Source organism: Xenia sp. Carnegie-2017, unplaced genomic scaffold (genome assembly GCF_021976095.1).
Source record: "Xenia sp. Carnegie-2017 unplaced genomic scaffold, XeniaSp_v1 HiC_scaffold_24, whole genome shotgun sequence".
NCBI lineage: Eukaryota > Metazoa > Cnidaria > Anthozoa > Malacalcyonacea > Xeniidae > Xenia > Xenia sp. Carnegie-2017.
The window spans coordinates 2,863,264-2,886,535 of record NW_025813487.1 but is presented as its reverse complement, the minus strand read 5'-3'; the positions used below and the strand labels follow the sequence as shown (position 1 = coordinate 2,886,535).

General features: G+C 33.6%; 1 protein-coding gene and 3 long non-coding RNA genes across 5 annotated transcripts in view; 3 read left to right on the top strand and 1 right to left on the bottom strand.

Moving 5' to 3' along the window:
- Positions 1–21,848, top strand: part of LOC124451546 — a 31,072-nt gene extending 9,224 nt beyond the window's left edge. Inside the window, exons 1-3 of one of the 2 annotated variants that reach the window (XR_006950506.1) lie at positions 21,159–21,170; positions 21,547–21,586; positions 21,792–21,848. This is a non-coding gene — a long non-coding RNA (uncharacterized LOC124451546). Of the gene's footprint in view, positions 1–21,158; positions 21,171–21,546; positions 21,587–21,791 lie in introns of those variants that run through there. The other variant, XR_006950505.1, reaches the window with a different exon arrangement.
- Positions 10–12,555, top strand: LOC124451513 (protein TANC2-like). The gene is made up of 3 exons (XM_047002173.1): positions 10–29; positions 7,131–7,310; positions 7,496–12,555. Exon 3 carries the CDS (start codon positions 7,600–7,602, stop codon positions 9,700–9,702), a length of 2,103 nt encoding a protein of 700 aa, XP_046858129.1. The 5' UTR covers positions 10–29; positions 7,131–7,310; positions 7,496–7,599; the 3' UTR covers positions 9,703–12,555.
- On the bottom strand, positions 13,731–18,182 carry LOC124451558. The gene is made up of 3 exons (XR_006950522.1): positions 18,164–18,182; positions 17,975–18,095; positions 13,731–14,490 (listed from the first exon to the last, which is right to left on the bottom strand). It is a non-coding gene; the product is annotated as an uncharacterized LOC124451558 (long non-coding RNA).
- Positions 21,849–22,342: 494 nt separating the features above from the next.
- On the top strand, positions 22,343–22,693 carry LOC124451544. The gene is made up of 2 exons (XR_006950503.1): positions 22,343–22,385; positions 22,627–22,693. It is a non-coding gene; the product is annotated as an uncharacterized LOC124451544 (long non-coding RNA).
- Positions 22,694–23,272: the final 579 nt, after the last annotated feature.

The window sequence follows — 23,272 nt, the reverse complement described above, 5'->3', positions numbered from 1 at the left end:
ATATATGAAGTCTTATTTCTAAAACAAAGGTAATTTTACAAAAAGTAAATCGAAATTTTATATCTATATTACCGACTTAACAACTTAGCTAAAGAAACATCTAGATGAAGTGTGTATAAACATGCATGAGAAATCATATCTAAGTTGATATACCAATTTTATAATTATTAACAATAAGCTGGATGTTAAAGGAATGGTAAAACCTTTTCAAAAGTATGGGAAAAAGCAGAATAACTTAAGAATATTTTCTATATATGATGCTGCCTTTTTCTTTATAAACTGTAAATGACACTAGTGCCAGTCCCCAAGAATCGAAACAATATTGTTGTTAATGTAAACTTACGAACGCGTAATCTATTATTACTTCTAACTCTTTATCGAAAATATACGAATCATTGCGATCTGGATATAAACGGGAACAATCGGTAATGATACTTTACTTATATTCTGTTGTTTTGTTTGTTGTTTATTCATTTCCTATCTAATTCTAAGTACATTTTCTGTATGTATCTAGTTGACATCTACTATCAATAATACCAAACGTTGCGTGCGGCTGCCAGAACTTTTATGCTGCAGGAGTTATACAAACTATACTTGTCTGTAGAAAAATGGGATTACGTGAAAATTTATGTAGAAGGGGAGGAAGATGTCCAATTATGCATCACCTCCCTTCTTTGCCGACGCCACTTTTGACTAAACTCTGTGTGTCTTGAAAAAGGTTGATAATTGTATTGAACAAATCATTTATTTTGAAAGTAAGGAAATTAGTAAAATAAGCAAATGTTAAACTGAAGAAGAATGTATTTACACAGAGGAAGAACGCGACTGAATCTATTTTTTGTGAAATGTTGATTCATACAACAAAATGAGCTTTCACAATTTTGCTTATGATCATGTTTGTTTAACAGTTTTAATGTTTACTTCAATTATGTCGAAAATACATTTTCTGTATGTATCTAGTTGACATCTACTATCAATAATACTAAATGTTGCGTGCAGGTGCAAGAACTTTTATGCTGCGGGAGTTATACAAACTATACTTGTCTATAGAAAAAATGGGAATACGTGAAAATTTATGTAGAGGGAGACATGTCCAATTCGAAAATTAAACGAGACTTACCTGAAGTCGAAGTTTATTGAAATTCTATGAGTTACTGTTTAGGAACTAGGAAGTCATGTGAGATAGAGCGCGCGATATCAAGATCAGTTTTTAAAAAATTTGTGAATGTCTTTATAAATATTGGGAAGCAAGTAATATTTAACATCATTTGAAAAGAAGTAAGTTAGTAGTTGGGTGGGTGACTTCCTAGTTCCTGAACAGTAACTCATAGAATTTCAATCAAACTTCGACTTCAGGTAAGTCTCGTTTAATTTTCTAATTCTATTTCGTCACTGTTCTACGTAACTAGGAGATTTTAAAGCAATGTGGACATGAGCAATAACTAATAACAAAATAATATAATTGAAATTTCACATTTCATGTCTCACAAATGGCAGAAAGTAGATCAATGCCAAAGTTCTTCACCTCAATTGTTTTATTATAAAATGTTTGAAAAGTTTTTTCATTACGCCATGTAGCTGCATTCATAATAGAGTCCATAGAAATATTCAATGCGTTTGCCGCAGAAGTTGATGCAGTTCTAGTACTGTGTGTACTGTAAACCTCTGTATTTATACCAGCATCTTTTAACACGTATTTTAACCATCGGGAAATGGTCGCTGAAGTGACCGAATGATAAGGTTTTTGATAGCTCAATAGGAGTTGTCTTGCACCATTTCATATGGGTGCATTGGAATTTAGAAATAGGGACAAGTAATTAAATACACATAACCCAGGCTCTGGTGGATAAAACCAAAACTCTAAAGGAGCAGCATGCTTAACAGGTTTAGATGTTTTGAGCAGGTGGTGCACATGAAAAACTATTCGATCTTCTTTCTTGTCCATACGAAAAATATCCAATGCATGAAGTGTTTGGCATCGCTAACCAGATAATAAAGCTAAAAGCATTACTGTTTTTAGTGTTAATGATTTCAAACTGAGATTTTTCGGAGGGTGGAGATTTCGAAGATGTTTGAATACCACTGAAACGTCTCAGACCATGGCATATTTAGGAAGAGCTGGTCTTGCAACAAATACACCTTTAACAAACCTAGCAACGAGTGGATGTGTACCAAACGAGATGCCACTTGGCAGCATTAGGATAGTAGATAATGCGCTCCTTGCAGTATTAATGCCGCTGTAGGATAAACCTTCCTGGTATAATTTTGTAAGAAAATTAATGCCCTTTTCTACAGAGGACGCGACAAGATCGATATTGTTTGCGTTGCAATATTGTCGCCAACGGTTAAGGTATGTAGAATATTGCTTCTTGGTAAGATTGCTGGATGATTTGAGAAGCCTCTGGTGAAATGCCTCTATCAGCGAGGAGTTCCCCGATAAATGGCAAGGTAGTAGCTCCCGTTTTTTATGGAGAAGGTGGATTTGATCGGGATGAGCTGGAAGAGTTAAGGTCATTCTTTCTCTAGGTAAAACAACAGGATGTGCTATTAGCATCTGCATTAAAGCTGGCCACCAACTTTGTGTTGGCCAGGTAGGGACTAAGACTAGTCCTGTGCTTTTCTCTTGTACTATTTTTTGTTACACTTGTAAAATTATGCTAAAATGCGGGAACGCATAAAATGTATAATTGGCCCACGATATCATAAAGGCGTTGACATATATAGCATACGGGTCAGGTTGGTATGAAACATAGGGCTTCACTTGATTATTCAACCTTGACACAAACAAATCAATGTTCGGAGTTACGTCTAGTTTTTGAATGGCGCACGTAAACAGAGTCAAGTTCAACTGCCATTTTGTTTCTCTGCGTGATATTTGAGATTCTCCATCCGCAGTGATATTTTGTATCCTGGAATGTGCGATGCTGTCAACCAAATATCATACGAAATGCAGCAGGTCCAAACATTGCATGTCAACTTGTGAATAGACCTTGAGTGGCATGTGCCCATTTGATGATCTCATTGCCAAAGTTCTTCGCCTCAATTAGCATATTATAAAATGATTGATGATAATGAAGTTTGTTCATTACGCCATGTAGCTGCATTCATAATAGTGTCCATAGAAATATTCAATGCGTTTGCCGCTAAAGTTGATGCAGTTCTAGTACTGTGTGCACTGCAAACCTCTGTATTTATACCACCTTCTTTTAACACGTATTTTAACCATCGGGACATGGTCGCTGAAGTGACCAAATGATAAGTTTTATAATAGCTCAATAGGAGTTGTCTTGCATCATTTCGTATGGGTGCAGTGAAATTTAGAAATAGGGACAGGTAATTAAATACACATAACTCAGGCTCTGGTGAATAAGACCGAAATTCTAAAGAAGCAGCATGCTTACCAGGCTTGAATGTTTTGAGCAGTTGGTGCACATGAAAAACTATTGGATCTTTTTTCTTCTCCATATGAGAAATATCCAATGCATGAAGTGCTTGGCATCGCTGACCAGACAATAAAGCTAAAACATTACTGTTTTTAGTGTTGACGATTTCAAACTGAAATCTTTTGGAGGGTGGAGATTTAGAAAATGTTTGAATACAACTGAAACGTCTCAGACCATGGCATATCTAGGAAAAGCTAGTCTTGCAACAAATACACCTTTAACAAACCTAGCAACGAGTGGATGTGTACCAAACGAGATGCCACCAGGCCTCCAAGGGCGTACAGTTACCCCCTGCACATACGCCATTTAGGGAGCAGCCTCACCCTGTCAACGACGCATCTGTTGTTAGGCATATGCTAGGTTCATTGTGACTAATTTGCATGTAAGTCGTGCATATGGATGACTGCCACCATCGTAAATCATGAATGGCCTCTGAAGACAAGTCATTGTCTTGTCAAAATTACCGCGGTTTAAGATAAGGGCATCACTTTTATCCATTTCCAGCCAGCGATAATGCAACTGACCGTACATTACGCCCGGGAGACACGAAGTGAGAGTGCCCAAAACCGGAGAAACATCTTTTATTTTTGGGTGAGAAGCTTGTAGCAGCTCATGACACATGTGTTTTGTCTTCTCAGCTCGTTCCGCCGTCACAGATATTCGCATAAGAACTGAGTTGAGTCGGAAATCCAAAAAAGTAAGTACTTGGGAGGGAACTAAAACTGACTTATCCGGATGTACGTAAAACCCCACTTCACTAAATAAGCAGATGGTATCTCGAATATTCCGTACACATGAAGCATATGTGTCGGATGTCAGCCAAGTATCATCAATAAATCCAACCGAAATATGTCCTTTTGACGTAAATTTGAAAAAACAGGTTTGAGGAGTTTCGTAAATTTTCGTGGGCAGATGGCTAGGCCGTTCGGAAAACAGACAAATTTATATAGTTGCCCTCCCCACCAAAATTTGAGAAATTTTTGATATGCTGGGTGAACTAGTACGGAATGTTAAGCATCTTTGAGATCGATGGATGCCATGAAACAATTTGGTTTCATAAGCCTAATAGCTGACCAAACACAGTCCATTTTAAAATGGTGATATCTGACATGCCTGTTTAAGGATTTCAGATTAAGAATCATGTGAAAAGAACCGTCTTTTTGGGGGCAAGTGGAAATTGGAGATAAAAATTCCCCTGATTCAGGGTGAGAAATCTGCATAACGCCTTTTTTGCGTAATTTGTTTATTTCTAAATCAATATTGTCCATTCCAACCTCGGGTAGCTGTATTTGCTTGGATAAAGCTCTTTGAATCGGAAATGTGTCAAATTCAATTTTTGTCCTGACACTGCCTCTAAGATTTCCTTATCAGAGGTGAGTATTGCCCATGCACTTAAAAAATTTGATATGCTGCCAGCCTGATAGGCCTTCAAGCTTTTATTTAAATATGCTATTAGCGTGGGTACAATAGAAGAATACTGGTTTATCTGTGAAGTCCTAAATTTTTTTAAAAATTCAGTGTTTTCTACTTGCTATCGTTGATTGTGTCCGATCGTCCATTCTCGAATTGGTTCCTCTTCGACGGATAAGGGGTTTTGCCTTGATGACGGGATGAAAAATAGAGCCATAGTCGTTTACCTTGTTTGGAGTGTTGCAGCCAAGTGGTATTAGAAAAGCTTGTTCTCGAGTTGCGAATCTTGTTGGATGTGCGAATGTGATTAATTTGGGTTTGCAATTCATCTCCAAACAAATATTTCGTAATAGGAACATGCGATGAGCATAAAGTACTAAATTCTCTATTGGGACGTATAGCGTCACGTCGTGGTTGAGACAATTCAAAACTTACATGTCCCAGGATCGCTATGATATCAGCGTTAACAAACAAGATTATCAATATTCAGTTCACTGCTGTTATTGCGGGCAACCAACTGATCATTGGTGGTGTGTGCTGCTATATGACCGACATTCGTCAGAGTGGATTGAATGGCACTCAATTGTAAATCACGCCCTCTAGCTGTGCGGTCTAATTTTCCCCAAATTTCGGTGCTTACCTTATTTACAATCAGGTGATTGCAGTTCTTAGGCCTAAAATATTTAGCCTGTTTTTCCTTCAATTCCTCGTAGCTCAGCTTATTTAGCCAACGCTGGTTGATAATTGAGGCGAGCTTCTCGTTGACGATGGGTGAAGTTTTCTCAGTTTCGTCTATAGTGTGCGAAATCTCTTCCAGCAACGGGTCCTCTGCTAGCTGTTCTGCTTCAGAATTGCGCTTGGTCAAAGGTTCTTCGCTTTTGCGCCAACAAGACTTCACAATCTGCGTCATGTCCTGATTCAGGGATTAAAGCACTTGCTTTCCTCTTAAGAGTAGATTCTACTGTAGAGGATACTGACGTTTGTTGCATTAACTTGAGTGATTCACTTATTGCACTCATTGCTTCACTCATCCTACAAAGGGCCGTTTCCACATTTATGATGTGACTTGCACTTCTTCGCTTTCTTCCATCATGTGAACTTGTTTATCGTGTTCAGAAAAACCCAGGAGTACTGCTTCATCTCCGACATCATCTCTTGTCGTATACTCTTCACTTGTGGAAGCCATAATTAAAAAAATTAATAATATAGTGTGGAAAGGAAATTTTTGCGACTAATCGCTGTGAAATCTACGTTTGAACTGATCTTGATATCGCGCGCTCTACCTCACATGACTTCCTAGTGACGTAGTACAGTGACGAAATAGAATTATAGATTTATAGTGCCATTGTCGCACAACCTAAGTGTTCTGTTGTGCGGGATACTAAATCACGATTCTTTTAAAGACAAACGTTGGTTCACTACCAGGAGTATTAATATCAAAAAATGCGTATCCAATTCGTCTCTTCAAGACTTCAACTAAATGCAATACCATGCATTAATCAAATGCGTTGATAAAATGCGCCCATCAAAAATGCGTATTGAAACAACCAGAAATAGCGTTTGCAGCCTCTATATATACTATAAACATTCAACAAGATAAAATTACAAAGTTTCCTCTTTGCCACGATTGGAAAGGTCTTCCTCAGCAACTCAATGCTTTAAACTTCCCATGACAAATGCATGTGCGTAATTTAACGTAAATAGTTCCCATTTTACAATGCTCTTACTTCTTTAGTAATGTTCGTGCTTACAGAAAGAGAAAGATACTTCACTTGTTTTGATTTTTTATGAAAATTTCTTCCCGTATACTATTTTATAGTGATAAGTTTTACATCGTCCATATTGTTATTGATAAATTGATAAAAATTAAGACAAGACAGGACACCTTGCAAGAAAAACTGTCTGTTGCTCATTTCTTTTGCTGTTTTTCAGTTTTTCCAATTTTTATGAGCACAAAACGGTTAAAGCCACAAAGAATTCATCATAACTTATGTAGTTTTTTCATGATCCTTTTATTCGTTTGAAAATGACTGACTCAAGTCCATAGACAAAGTATCAACTATTGTCTGACTATAGATGTTGATCTTTGGTTTGGGAACTCAAACTTTGACAAAAAAATGGCCATTTGGATCGATATTTGGATAAATTTTGGCCTATTTTCTATTCTAATTACTTTTAGAAAATATATTGGTAATTTATCATAAAAGTCTATGTAAAATTATAAATCTGATGAGAACCATCTATGGACAATGAACATGATTGTTAACTACATTTCAGCTGTATCCAGATACAAGGAAGTGAATCAGAATGATCTCTTGATGAGCTCATCCTTTACATTTGAATACACACGTCTCCACTACAATACAATGAAAGTTGCATTATAAAACTGTGAATTTACGTTGTGAAACGAAGAAATAGGTGTTGAAATGTAGAAATAGTCGTTTTGGGTCATATTTGGTGAGTAAAATTTTACAAAACGTTAATATTAAAACATTATTGTTTAGCTACTCTTTATAATGTATCACCAATTTTACTAACGTTTTATATTTGAACTTTGATGTAAGTTTTTTAATAGGCCGTTGATTTATTTAATATTAAAGTTTTGTAAGTTATTTTTTCCCATTATTTCTCTTCGATTTTAGTTTGAAGTTCAAACAAAGGCTTCATAATTAAAACAAAAGATGCTTCATTAAAATAAGTCAGAATACTCACAACATTAAATTCTAAATAAATTTCTTGTTTGAAAATGGCTTCAGCACCTAAAAAACTAAAGATTGAGGCAAATGGATCTCGTTTGAGTAAACTTTTAATCAATAAAGGAACCAATGCCTTAACAAAAACATTGCAAATCATTATAAACCTTCAATCATCAAACCTAAAAGATAAACTTAAAGATCCTTCTACAAAGAGTAAATTGACATCCCTAAAATTCAAAGTCATCAACAAAGAGCAATGGAACCTTCTTTATCCATCAACTGGTTCACCTGACATTCAAAACTTTGATATCTCATTATTGACTGTCTTATTACGAAACATTTGTGGTCTAACAGCGCCACATAGTGGATGGAATAATCTTCCTTCCTCTTCAGATTCTTCAATCTCAGCAAACATTGCAAGAATAAAGTTTTATCGAAACAAAGTGTACGGTCACATAACTACAACTAGTGTAAATGACAGTGAGTTTGAGCATTTGTGGCAGGAAATTTCAAAATCATTGGTTGCTCTTGGTATTCAACAAGCTGAAATAGATGAATTAAAGAAAGCTCCCCTCAGTCCTGATGAGGCAAACCATATTGAAATATTGAAAAACTGGTATGAAAAAGAAAAACAGTTAATCGATGTCACGGAGGAAACTAAAGAGGTTGTAAAAGAATTAAAAAAAGATTTTGAAGTTATGAAAAACAAAGTTGAAGAAATTAAAGAAAACATGCCAACAAAAGCTGATATAGAAATGATACAGGACAAAATATGCTCAGATCTTCAGAAGCTTGGAAACTGTAATTTTAATGGTCTTATAAAAGACCTTAACAAGAAATACCTTGAAGGCACTAGACAATGGTTATTTGAAAAAGTTGACAATTGGTTTACCGACAAAAACGAAGATGTTTCTAATGTCATGATTTTGATTGCTGGTCCTGGCGTTGGTAAAAGTGTGTTTGCTGCTGAGGTTTGTCGACGATATTCTGAAAAGAAGAAACTTGCTGCTTCTCATTTCTGCAGATATAATAGATCAGATGAGAGGAATCCTAGAATGTTGATAGAATCATTGGCCTGTAGCATGTGTGATACAATATCAGATTTTAAATGTAAACTGAATGAAGAATTACAGAGAAAACATTCCTATGAATCACTCACCGATGCATTCCGTGTTTTATTAAACAATCCATTGCATTCATTGGAACATCAAGAACCAATGCTTTTGGTTATTGATGCCTTAGATGAAAGCCAAGTTGATGGCAAAAGTGAATTGTTGGAATTGATTGCAGAAGAGTTTGACCGACTGCCTAAATGGATTAAAATCTTCATCACCAGTCGTCCAGAACTTCCTGTTCAAAAGGAGTTGAAAGACGTGAATCCTGTGGAAATTACAACTCTTCTTCGTGATGAAAACAACGAAGAAGACCTGCACAAGTATTTGAGACATCAGTTAAATAATCGGTTGCAGAAAGATTGCTACCTTCTTCAGTCATTAGTTAAAAAATGCGAGGGATCATTTCTTTATGCGTATTACGCACAACTGAGCTTGAAAGAAGAAAATATTGAGCTTACTTACGAAAACATTCAACAATTGGTCCCTAGTGGGTTAAGCGGTGTTTACGCAAAGCAATTCAAAAAAGTAAAAGAATTGTTAACTAAGAAAAGTCCCAGAAATTCGGTTATCTCAGAAACTACTTTCATGCAATTTCTTGAATTGTTGGCTGCCTGTCGGGAGTTTTTACCATTAACTTTACTGTTTAGCTATTTAGGTTTTTCTGATGACATCACGTTTGAAGTCCGCAGTAAAATCATTGAACTGTTATCTCAAATTTTGCCAGTTTACGATGATTATTTAACCGTGTATCACAAATCTCTATTTGATTGGTTGAAATCAGATGGTTACGAACAGCATGAGTTTACAGTTAATCCAAAAAATGGTCATAAGCTCCTATGGCATGCTTGTGAGAAAGTGTTTAAGCACATCAAGTCGATAAACATTTTTAAAGATCAGATGAACACTGCTATTATTAAATATGCTTTGAAGAATGGAATCTATCATATGTCAAAATGTTGCGAAAATGTTGACTTTAGTTGGGCAGTAGATGTCAAAGTGGTTTATGCGAGGTTAATGTGTGGGAGGACATTAACGTGAATACCATTAGGTCTGAATTGTTTGAAATCATTAAGGATCGACGTACTTTCTTAAGAAAAGATGTACTTGAGGAACAACTATTTCATTTGTTTATGGCGAGAGCATTCATATATGTATGATGATAGCTTAATTTATTTACAAATTATTGCAAACAGAATTGATGGCAGTAACGAAAAAGGATTATTGGCAAGGGATTTATTGAAACAAGGAAAGTTTTTTGGTTTGAGAATTTAGACTCAACATATTTAACAAAGCATCATCATTTGACTGTCTCCTTGCGTGTTAACGTTACATCTCTTTGTGTGTCGTCCAATGAAGAACTTCTTGCTGTAGGATATGAAAATGGTCGAATAGCTATATTTGAACTTCCTGAATTCAAACAACGATGCACTCTAGGCACTGCACTCGATCATTCAATGTTGGATAAGTGGGTTTATGTATACGAATTTATATCTCGGTATGACTATAACTATCCAGCATCAACGAAATCTTGTTTTGTACGTGGAAACATCTGTTGTTGCTCCTATTCACCTACCGGAAATAGACTGGTAACTAGTGATGGATCTACTGAAGTAAAGTTGTGGGACGTTGACAATGGACATTTGTTATTATGTTTACTGGCAGATGATGTCGTTAATCATTGCTCTTTCTTAGATTCTGGTTTGTTCATTACAGCAGAATATGTAGAACATTCCTTTGAACTTCCTAAAGAAGTGTTCACTGCATGGAATTCATTAACTTTGCAAAGAATTGATCGACGCTGCGTTGCTGATTACCAAAAACTACAATGCACCGATAATTATTCAGAGTTCTTTGTTGAAGTCATTGACGAGACTTCGTATATTTTTCAATTCTCAAAGGCATTCGATATTTGTTCAAGAAAAAAGGAATGTTCACAATCTTTGCATTTAATGACAGCACACCACTATCGTGATTGTGTTTTTTATCATACAAATCAGGTTGTAAAGCTTTCTGAAGTCACTCAGTTGACAAAATACAAAAATCAAGGAGAAATCGAGTTTTGTTTACCAAATGTTAGGTGTCCATGTGTTCGTAGGTTTGTTGAAAATGTCCATCCCATCTCGTTTAAGGAATCTTACGTTGTGCCGTATTTTTCCAAGCTTAAAGTTTTCAAAACTGATCATCTTTGGAGACCTTCATTTATCTTTGAGAAATTTAGATATAAATGTTGTTGTTTTTCACCGGATGGATCTTTTTTTGCTGCTTTCGCTGTTGGTGAACACGTCAACATTCATATTTGGAGCATTGAACGTTCCACTACTATTCAAACTGTACCAATACAACTGAAGAATGCATTAGGATGTTGGTGGTCAGATGGTTTACTGTGGATATGGGATTGTTCTGATCATCTTATGAAGATATCAACTTCGTCTGAAAATTTTGTAGATTCTTCTCAAGCAAAACATGTTAACCTTGGATTTAAACCTGAGAAAATCTTAACATTTGGTGATGTCTTAGTTTGTATTGATGAACTAGATTTTCTTCAAATTGTTAGAATTACCAAGGGTGAAATACAATACAACAGACGACTTTCAGTCGATAGTTCAAAATTTAAAGCAGCAGCTGTATCACCTGATAATTCTGTTATTTTAACTGTAAACAAAACAGAATACACATTCTGGAAATGGGGAAATAACAACAATGAACTTTACTTGGAAGCTTGGTATACTGCAGAAATACCCATAACGTCTTTTCTTGAAAAATTTGTTACAGAACAGATAACTGTAACTCGTCTTAAAGTCCGTTGCTTTATAAGTGATGGTAACCAAGCGGTCATTGCATTCCCTTTTGAAGACAACAATTTCGACTGGAGAACTGGCATTTATGTAATTAATGTGCATAAAAACAATGACGTGAGTACGATTTTCCATAGTATCGATTATTTTTGTTTGTCTAAGACAATCGCACATAAATCATATTTCATTTGTGAATCTTTTAGCACATTGGTTGCTGTGGATTTAAAGAGGGGTGAAATATGTGCTGAATTTTACGGATTAGATTCTGTATCTAATATAACTATACATTACAACACAGATACTATAGGTTTTGTGTCAGGTGATGGATACGGAATTAAATTTTTAAAACTCAATGTTCCTGAATGAATCCATTAATTCAACCTTTGTAGTTACAATAATCTATCGTATTTACGAACATTACATATCACTTAAAACGAACATTAAAAATTTCTTTATATCAAAAAAGGACACTTATTTATGGTATCAACAACGAACTCAAAAATATTGTAGAAAAAATTGTCCATATCCTTAGTTTTAACTGTGGAAAAACTGTCAGTTTTTTATTATGTAAAAATCTTACTGACAGAGAGAGAGATTAGTTTTTTGTAATGTCAAGTAAAGATCATTTTCATCTTATGATTCCCGTCAACTTTCAAATTTATATTTGGAGAATTCAACACTGTAACATTGTCGAAGATGTGATGAAATTGAGAATATCACACGAAGATGTTGATTGTCGTAACGATGGTCGCTTGTTTTACATGTGAAAATTACCAAAAGTGAGAAACCTTTGATCTCTGAACGAACTTTATGATGATGGTTTACTTTTTAATACAATTGTATGGTCAGATAATTCGGTTATTTTTATTATATATTAAACGTTCACTACATAGAAATGAAAGAATGTCGACAACTCATTCATTGTGAGTCATTTGACAAAATGGTGTTATTGTAGATAAAGATTATTTTGTTTACATTATAGAATGACTTTCTTTTGAACATTCTTTCAAAAACTGTAAATAAAATTTAACTTACGCATGTTAATATCGTGGAAACAAGTTTTGTATGATGTTAAAAATTCACATTTATAAAACACAATCATGTCATGTCATGTCATTGGGTTTTATGGTCATTAGTTGAAAAATGGGAGAGATAATTAAAACGATATCACTGTCTTTTAATACATTGAAAAGTAAACTTGCAAATGACAGCAATCCATTATAGTGTGAACGGACCTTAGGTACAGAATAGATATCTTAAAAGAAGGTACACTCGTGTCGGAACCTTTGATGTTCGTGTCCCCCTCTTTTCTGAAGCAAATTCTAAAGCAGACACGCCTTCCAGCAAGATACTTCCGCTAGATCGCAATAGAAAATGTAGATGTATTTACAAATATATTGTTTTCGATTAAAATGCTTGGAACCTTATCTTCTTTCAAGATGATAACTCTTTGTAAAAATTTCAGCAAACTTTTGCTTTAAACGTGAATTATTTGTAAAACAGCATTATCGTGCAATACTATTCCATATTGATTTTGTGAAAGTATCTTGCTGGGAAGTCACGCATGCGTAGTGAAAAAATGCGCCACGATTTTAGCCGAGTGGGCCTTCTGTTAGGTGTCTATTTTGTTGTTAAAGTAAACACATACGAATTTAAATACTTTAACACTTCTGAAATTGACGTCACGATAAAAATTTTTTGTTTTGATTGGCTCTTTAGGTGCAAATGACTTTTCAAAAATACTATAATTATCCTTTAATATATTTGAACAAAAGAAATACTTTGGACTAAAACTTCTACAACCGTTTCAATCTTTGAACTTCTCATAGGCCGAATACATTTAAAACAAAAGACAATGTAGAATTCTACCATATTTTCTTTTGTCTTTAATGCCTCGGTTAATGTAGAAATATAATGTAAGCAGTGTGTATTTACGGGTGAAGTAAGAAATATATGGAAGAAATCAACAGGCCTTGTTAGAATCTTTGTATTGTGAAGGATTTTACCAATCACCACCAATAGGATTAAATTTTGAGTGGCAAATATGTTCAGAAAGGATGGTCCATAATATCTGTACTGTATTGGTTAAATATGGAGGTTACACCATAAATGGAATGATATAAAGTTATTAAAAGAACATGTACAACGTCCTACGTATGTATGAACATTTACATTGGACTATGAAAACTGACTACATTCTACAAAGATGAAAAGAGGCAAATGAAAAAGAGAAGAATGGAATAACATGATCCAGGTATTATAGTTCGTAAGTAGAGTAGACAAGTTTTTAATTTTGTTTTCATGAGTATGAGGTTATTATGAAGGATCACGGTGGTCTATTTTTACAATTTGAAGATAAATAGAAATCCTCTTTAAACTAGGATTTTGTGGCCAAATCTTTCAATTTTTAGTTGTAAATATATGAGACCTCGTGATGCAATAAATGACTGGCTTTCACTATAGTTACTTTTTTAAAAATACATGTTTAAATATTTTAATTTCTAAAGAAAAATCACCAAACGATAGTCTAATTTCATAAAGCGTTCATTGAACTTCTAAGAGAAAAAAATGTTGCTAAGTAAATGCACGAAGCATCAAATCTGTGATCCAGAAAAAGCAAGAGACACCAAATAACCACTAAGATTGGTAAAGAAAACTCTTTGAAATCAAGCAATAATTTTTTTCATTTGTCATTCCAAATGAATTTCATTTGTTTTCTTTGGGTTAAATGACATAGCTAAGAGAGAAAATCAGCAACAAAGTAACACAAATGTCTTTCGTTATCTTTTCTTTAAATATTTTATTCATGCATGTATTGAATTCCCTGTAATGTAACATAAATAAAGACGGAGTAAACACATTCATTTCAAGGGCGACAGCACATCCCGCCATGGCAACATGTATCTCTCCTGGGGCAACAATTGTAATGCGAAAACTTGTTATGATGGTAAACAACACAGCATCTTCGGTTATCTTCACACCAATGCCATAATCCATTTTCTCTTCCACAATATACCTTTTTATTTACTTCCTGAAAGGGATTTGATCAATGAAGAAACAATAAAAACGCGCTACTTAAGTCGCTTTAGTGGTAATGGCGTATCTTACATAGATAAACAACTCTTTCTCAAACTAAACATTGTGCTCAGACTCTGCATTTTTACTCCTATTTACATTCTGACTTTAAAAATTGTTGATCTGTGATGTTTGTCCTTTTCTGCAAAATGTTTGTCTCAGAAGTTTTGATGATATAATCCCAGTTTGTTAACTCAATGCTATTAAAATAAATATCGATATTTTAATAATAATTATTTGCAGTTATACAGACTGGTTAACTGCTTTAGTAAATTTATTTAGTTAAAGAACATGCTGTTTGTATATAGATTAACAATTAATTGTCCGTTTACTTTTCATTGAATTTTTGAACACCTACTACTTGTCTTTGTGTTAAGAAAGATAAATAATTAAACATATGCATTCTAGAAGAAATTTTATAAATGATTTAAGCACATTATTTAAGTCGTTTTAGATGTAATGGCGTTTCTTACATTTATAAATATTTTCTATTTAGAAATGAAAAATACTCGAGTATAGCATTTTTACTCTTATTGACATTTGAATAATTAAAAATTGTGTGTCCGATAATAAAGTTTTCATTTTTTTCAAAATATCTTGAGCTCACTATTTAAGTTTTACAGTTATGATGCGTGGCAAATCTTATATTTAAAATAATATACTTGAAGATATTCTGAACTGTCATTGGTCGATTGCTGTGCGTTTTATTGGTAATTACCAATTTACCAATAAAACCATTTTACTATTATTTCTATTTCAAACTAAAAATCTTAAGTTGTTTGTATTTTTACGTCTATTAGCATTGTGATAGTTAAAATCTGTTTATTCCACATGAAAACTTAGTTTTTTAAATTGTTTGTCCGAGAAGATTGTTTAATGGTTTGATTCCAACTTACAAGCTTAATTATTATAATAAATATAACAATTTTAACGGAAGCTTAAATTTCTGGGGGAAGTTTGGTATTTTGGTCTTTCCCAAAATGTACGTATTTAAGTACTATTTCATGTAGAAATTTATAGTCACATGACAACTGGTAGATTGAATTTACATTCCTCAAAGTCCGTATATATAGATACTTATTTCAAAGTGTTATGTTTACTAGCTGCAAGCACTAAAGGCCCATGATATAGAAAATCCAGGAGTCTGGGGTGCACCCTGGAGCAACTTTAATCTCCTGAAAATCATCATTCCGTGCGTTTTGAGGACTTTTTTAGTAAAACTAGAAAATCAAGTAAAAAAACAGTGAAAATAATCGACAAGAAGCCAACGGCGTTTCAAATCTCTGTAATTTCCATGCCCAAAAACGGCCTCTTCCCGATTATAGGGGAGTGCCATCTACCCAGTGCTGTAGAAGGGGGCTTGGGGGAGGAGCCCTCTTCTACCTTTGGAATGGGTAATTTTAAAGGGCACTATTGACAAAACGTCAAGAGAGCCCCCATCTAATAAATTTACTTTTACAGCACTGCATCTACCTCCCACCCCCAACAATCCCCCGGCAAATAAGCCTTTGAGCCCATATTCATATTACACATTTTTTAATTAGCTTCTATTTCTGATGAAAAATTGTTTGTAGTGGAATGAAAAACGTTCTCAGGGCTAGATTAAGGGGAGGGCGTGGCCACAGGACGAATGGTTTTGAGGGCCCCGCGCAAAGCAATTATTTTCAATGGAAATATTGTCTTTGTGTGGCAAGAATAATGTAAAAACCGCAACACTGTAGGTAGGAAATTTGGTATTTAAATAAAACCTCATATTACAGACTAAATTTCGAGTGCTTCCATTAAATGTCAACTTGGAGTTTTTAAACAAACTATGAATGAGATCAGATTTTATGTTTGTAAAATACATCGTAAGAAACATTGGACTCGTTATTGTAAGAATATCATTTTGAAAAGAAACATTTGTATTTTGCTAACGCTTTAGCGGAAGCATTTTAGTAAATAAAGTTCTACTTGTAGCTATTTTTTGTAAATCAAAAAAATTCTTAAATTTTTGTGGATAAACGATGTCAGTTGAGGGGAAGAGCTAGTTAGCCTTTAAACCGCCACAAGCCCCACGAAAGCTTGATCCTAACCCGAACGTTCGTCATGTTTATGGACTTTGCCCCACTTACTCCTCCTCCCCAAAGGTTTTTAGCTATTGTGAAAATGTTTATGTTTGATAAATATCAAGACGGCCAACTTTATTGTACGTCATTTCCAATAATGAATTTATCGGTCTTTGTTGTATCGCTCCATTTTGACCAAATCAAAAAAAAAACCAGTAGATACAACACAATGTAAATTCCTTTCATTGCTGAAACAAAATGATCAAATGTATTTCTTTCTTTACATGTTACTGTTACTTAAAATATATTTTTTCAAATTAGTTACTTATGTTATGACAATGAACTTCAAACAGCAGTGTTAAAATTACTTTTTCTTGTACTTCTTTTTCGTAACGAGAAAAATACAGCAAAATAGAGTAGCAATAGTTCTGTCTTCTTCCTATATCGATGTACTTTGAAGCTCTGGTGACTTGTCCAATTGATTGATTACATTAATATATAAGATCGTATTTAAGTAAGAATTTATCATATGAAGCTCAGTTGTTATTCATGTGAATTTTGGTTGGAGATCAATTAATCCTTTTATGTTATTGTATGTTAATCATCCATGATGATTTCTCATGATGACGTTATAATCTCATGACATGGTATAAGATTATAGGACAGGAAGAAAGACATATACTGAAATAGAAATAGCTCTTGTCATTTTCTGTTTCCAATACCTAATTTAGAACGTCAGACGAAAAAAGAAGTATATTTCATGCCACGAAATTTAAATAAGCTTACTCCAAGTATATATACAGCTCAGTGTCATAAAGAAAAGTAAAATCAACCCAAAAGATACCATTTAAAGAGCTATATTAATTACTCACTATATTGCTTAAAACCAATAACATATTTCGAGATGTATATTGTCTTACTTTTTGTGTTGTATATGAAAATCTAAATAAATGAAAAAGTATCCATTTCAACCAGTCAAGATATAGAAATTCGTAATCATGGAAAAGATTATACATTATTTTATTCATGCATGTGTTGAATTCGATCGGTCAAAACACAATTCGCCAGACGATATGATTATATAAAAAACGTAGCTAGTAAAATATAAAGGTTCAGCTCTCTGACGCTGATTATCAAAGCGCGTTTAATTTTTGTTATAAGTGGCGTTTTTGTTTGGAAATCAGAATTATTAAGTCATTGCGGCAAAGCCAAAAAAAGCAGAACATCAAATTCATAAATAGTTTTTTGTGATCGACTGAGAAAATTTCTCTTGCTCTATAGAATAATTTTGATTGCTTTCATGTGACTCACGTTGGTTAATTCATGGTTATGGACTTTGCCCCACTCCTTATTATTAAATGTTTATGTTTGATAAATATTAAGACGACTAACCTCTTTGTACGTATTTTCCAATAATGATTTCGTCGGTCTTTCCTTCATTTGCTTGTATCGCTCCATTTTGACCAAATCAATAAAACCAGTAAACACAACAGTATGTAAGCTCTTTTCATAGCTAAAACAAAATGATCAAATGTATTTCTTTTTACATATTACATTTTGTAGCAATAATGTTGAAATTACCTTTTCTTGTACTTCTTTTGTAACAAGTAAAATGCAACAAAATAAATTAGCAATAATTCTGTCTACTTATATCGACCTACATTGAAGCTGTGGTGACTTGTGCAATGAAGTGTTTATTGTGAGATCGTATTTAAGTAAGAATTGATCACATGAAAATCAAACGATATTCGTGTAAATGTTGGTTTGAGATCAATTAATATTTTTATGTTGTTGTATCTTAGTCATCCATGATGATTTCTTGTGATGATGTTATAATCTCATGATATGGTATGATTACATGACTGGAACAATGTCATATAGTAAAGTAAAACTAGTTCTTGTCCTTTTCTGTTAATGCGATAATACCTGCAAATTTAGGAGTTTGGAAGTGTAAGAACAACCTTAGTTAAAGACATTAGTTAAAAGTCTTTTGGTTATTCAATAAATAAAACACTTGGAAAAATACATATAAAATTTTGTAAATAGATTTACCACACCGTGTACATGCGACAGATGTCAATCTGTCTTTCAATAGATGCTTCGATAAGGTCATTCATCGTCTTAAATTATAATATAAACACAATGAAACGCGTGCGTTGATTGTTCTAGAGCTGAGTTTGCATTAGCCAGTGCAAAGTACATCTGACCTCAACCAATCAAATCAATCGAAACAATAAATCAGTCAAAGAGAATTTGCAAATTGATCATGAATACATTTTAGAGAAAAAATGGAAACGTTTGTCTTTTTCACATTATTGTTAATGAATAAAAGAAATAAAAGATGTTTTCGTGTTTGCACTGCCTTATGCAAACCTTGGAGAGGTTTGTGAGAACCTCGAGCACGTGCAACCCTCGACCTTTGGTCTCGGGCTTGCACTGATCATCTCTTATGTTCTCCCAAATGTCTCCTCGGTTTGCATAATCCTGTGCAAACACAGTAAACATCTTTTATTTCTTAATTGAAACATTGAAACGTTTTTTAACAACGTGCAATACACGAGATAGATTGTAAATGTTTGTTTTGACGTCAAACTCAAACTAAGATTTTACGGATAATAATGTAGCACAGTTCTCATGCTTTGGATCAAATTTTTTGAAATGAATTACATAATATATAATATAAATATATTTATTTTTCAAGTTTTTATCAGAAATCACCCGTAACTTGTTTACTAAATGTATGGAATTAAAGTGCTTTTACATGCTTAAGCTGCGAAATTTGTCGGTGTTAAAATAACCAGGAATTTTATTATAGCTGTGTGCCGTCGTTTTTTATATATTCACCTTCCATGAGCGAAACTAGAACGTTTATTTGGGGGGGGGGTATATATTCATATGTTCAGCTGTGCCCTGCTGATTTCTTTTGTTTGCGATGTTAATTTCAACAGAAGTCAGCTGGGCAGAGCTGAATATATGAATATTTACCCCCGCCATTACGTTCTAGTTTTGCTCTCTGATACTATATGTTATTTGAGAACTTAAATGTCGTTGTTAAGAAATTTCGTAAAACAAGAAAATTGATTTTATTTTCATGCCTTACTACAATACAACATATCTGCATGCACTTTATCATTTAAATAAAGCAAACATGTTGGAATATTTAGACAAAAAATACATTTAATTGAGTAATTGTATATCGTTTATGATTAAGTTGAAAACAGCAAAAACCATTCATTTTATTGTGAATTTGCATTCTGAAATGAATGACTGAAGTATATAACCTACGATGTTCACTTTTGATTTTATTTTAATATCTTGTGTTATGTTTACATACTACGAGTCTGTGGCTTAAAGCAAGATCAATCAATGGCTTAGTCATCCTACTAGTTATGGTATTAGTGACCTTAAGATTTAACGACGCGCTCATCTACAACGCGAGCGGAAATGAATTTTAAACCAATGCGCAGTGTCGTTTTTGTCTTGCTTCTACAACGCGGCGTCTTTGCTTAATCCCACGTCGTCCTACATCGAGTGTGGAATTTTTCACAAAAGTTTTAAGTAAGTATTTCAGCTTTTAATTCACCGGTTACAATTGTCTGTGGAGTCTGGTATGTGATTGATATGTTGATATTTATCTGTGAGTAAATATGTTTGCTTAGCAAGGCAAGAAATGGCAGAACAGTTTTCTCAGCATCAAGTGATTGCTCATCAAGCACACCACTAAATTCATCGTGATTTAAATTAAGTTTAGATAAATGAACATCCAGTGGCTTTGAAATTTGTCTTGCTTTGTAATAACGGTATTGATATATCAATTTTAGCCAATATATTTCTAAATTGTTCTTGAACGCGAATATCATACAAAAGCGCAAATTCTTCTTCGTTTATCAAAGCGGCGTCAACGCGACAGCTATAGCATTTTTGTTTTTTGAAGGAGGCCATTTTGAAATTATAGGTGTGAACTCACAAGTTCGCGTGAAAATTCACTTAATGACTTAACATAATGAGCGGACGCATTCGCACCAGGCCATGCGCGCCAAACTCGCGTCGTTGTAACGCGCGTCGTGAAATCTTAAGGTCCCTATTGCATAATGTACTGTGAATTTCAGACGATTTTTCTTGTGTAAAAAATCACTTCTTTTAACACTCGCAGCGAGTGCACATAGAAAACGGACAAACCAAGAGTCTGATTCTGATGGCCAGAATGAGTTGGGCTGTCAATTCTCAATTCTCATCGTCAAAATGTTGTCAAAGACGACCACAACATTTGTTATTCAGAATTTTAAAGTTTTGGTTTTTCTCGACCCAATCCTCCACCATCACAGTTGCTCCGCATACTTTCTTATAGTCACGTGATTAAATGGAATGAAACATGGAAAGATGGCGGAATTCCAGTGAATAGTAATTCATAGAGATGCCTTAGTAAGGTTTTATTTTCATTCCTTTGAACTTTTTAATCATTCAGTCATGCAGAAGAACGTGAAACAAAGAACGTGTTCCTATCTGGTGCTTTACAAAAAGAATTCTACTCGATAAAGAAAACAAAAGTCTCATCATCACAACTAAAAAAGCTTGCAAACGGCTTTAGGTATAAATCCATAAGTAATGATTGTAGTTATTGCTGATGTATTTAGATTCTATTTGCTCTATGTTTTTATGCATTTTCAACCAGTTTCTACATTTGCTATCAACAAAACATTGAGTGTAGTAATCTCTCATTCAAGATGTCAACGAACGCTGTCGATAGTATCTTTAAAATTGCTCAATGTATGATTTGTACTTTTTTATACGTGGCAAACAGTTATTTTTAGTGTCAATCGCTGGTTCATATTCTTTTTCTTAAGTTTTATGTATATATGTTTATGGAGAAATCTATGTCAACGTGTGCAATGAATTTAATGTACTGCTGTGTTCAGGAATGTTGCTTTACAAAATGATCGCTTTATCATTTTGATCTATTCTAGAGGAAATAAACGCTGTTCAAGGAAATGAAAAATCTACAGGGTAAGTTTAATTATGTAAAGTTGTCCAATTTTCTTTCCAATTTTCCAATTTTAACATGACCAAAATGAGTTATTAACCTTGAATCTTAATAAATTCACAGTTATATCCAGACTACGCATGCTCACAGATTTGCTAAGTTTTATTGTTCAAAGTTAGATTTATAAACCAGAATGTTGGTTTGATTTATTTATAATAAAATCTTCAGGAATGTTTCTTCTGCAACTCTACCTCCACTACCTGGTCAGCAAACATTCACAGCAGATCAATATTTTCCTTTTGAGTTGGCTTGTCAAACAAAATGTGCCAGGATTGTCACCATTGCACTTGACTGTATACAAGTAAGTTGTTTTGTTTGATGTGTTAGGACATTTGGAGTCTTTAGTTGTAAGAAATAGATTTAATATTGTAAACTCTTTCATTGCATTGTTATTAAGTTATTGCATTTGATAGCACAAAATAAGTTCCTGCAGTATTTTCTTTGTTAGTTACCCCTAAATTTCTCCTAGAAATTGTCAATATTGCTATCCTTATCTATCAACAGTACTCATCCCAAGCCTCACAACTTCACATGTGTCTTTCACCACCATTTTGTATTCCTTCACAAATCTAGGTCATGTATTTTGCTTCTATAAATTGAGTATTTCAAACATTCTTTTTCTAGAAACTCATTGCTATGGTCATATTGTTGGCATACACCAGACTCCATTGAACCAGAGAGCGTTTAATTGACAGAATTATACTATTTGTACTTGTTTACGGTATAAATACTGATGTAAATGTTCAAATACAAATTATAAAGGTATTTATAAAAAGTAATGTCAAACTGTTAAAGTATTTAATGAGAGAAATGATATATCCTTGAGGAATTTAAAGAGGGTAATGACATATGTATCCCAATGTTTTTTACATTTTTTGTGCCATGAGTTTTTTAAATATCACATTAATAATTGATTCCAACAAGATTAAAAGTCTATGTGTTAACTGTAGACAGTTGAAATGATCCATTTTTATATGTGTATATTTTATTATCTATATTACAGGCTCTTCTAACAGCTGTTACATCAAGTACTTGTGAAGTTCATGAAGGAACTTTACTTCAAGCAGTTAGAACAGAATTTACAACATTTACCTTGCCAGTAAAGTCTTGTTAGTCAAACAACAGCAAAGGCAACACTGATCAAATGATAAGTCTTGTGTTTCAGAGAATGGAAAGTCAAGCTGTAAGTTTTGTTCTGATGAACATAATATTTTTGTATCATATTGTACATCAAATAGACATGTCAATGTTGATAATATTGTATCATATTGTACATCAATATATTAGTCATTGTTGATAATATTGTATCATATTCTACATCAATAACATCAATGTTGATAATATTAATCATATTGTACATCAATAGACATGTCAATGTTGATAATATTGTATCATATTGTACATCAATAGACATGTCAATGTTGATAATATTGTATCATATTGTACATCAATAGACATGTCAATGTTGATAATATTGTATCATATTGTACATCAATAGACATGTTAATGTTGATAACATTGTATCATATTGTACATCAATAGACATGTCAATGTTGATAATATTGTATCATATTGTACATCAATAGACATGTCAATGTTGATAATATTGTATCATATTGTACATCAATAGACATGTGTGTTGATAATAT

Coding starts and splice junctions, on each gene's coding strand:
- LOC124451513 (XM_047002173.1), top strand. CDS start 7,600: ATGGCTTCAGCACCTAAAAAACTAAAGATTGAGGCAAATGGATCTCGT.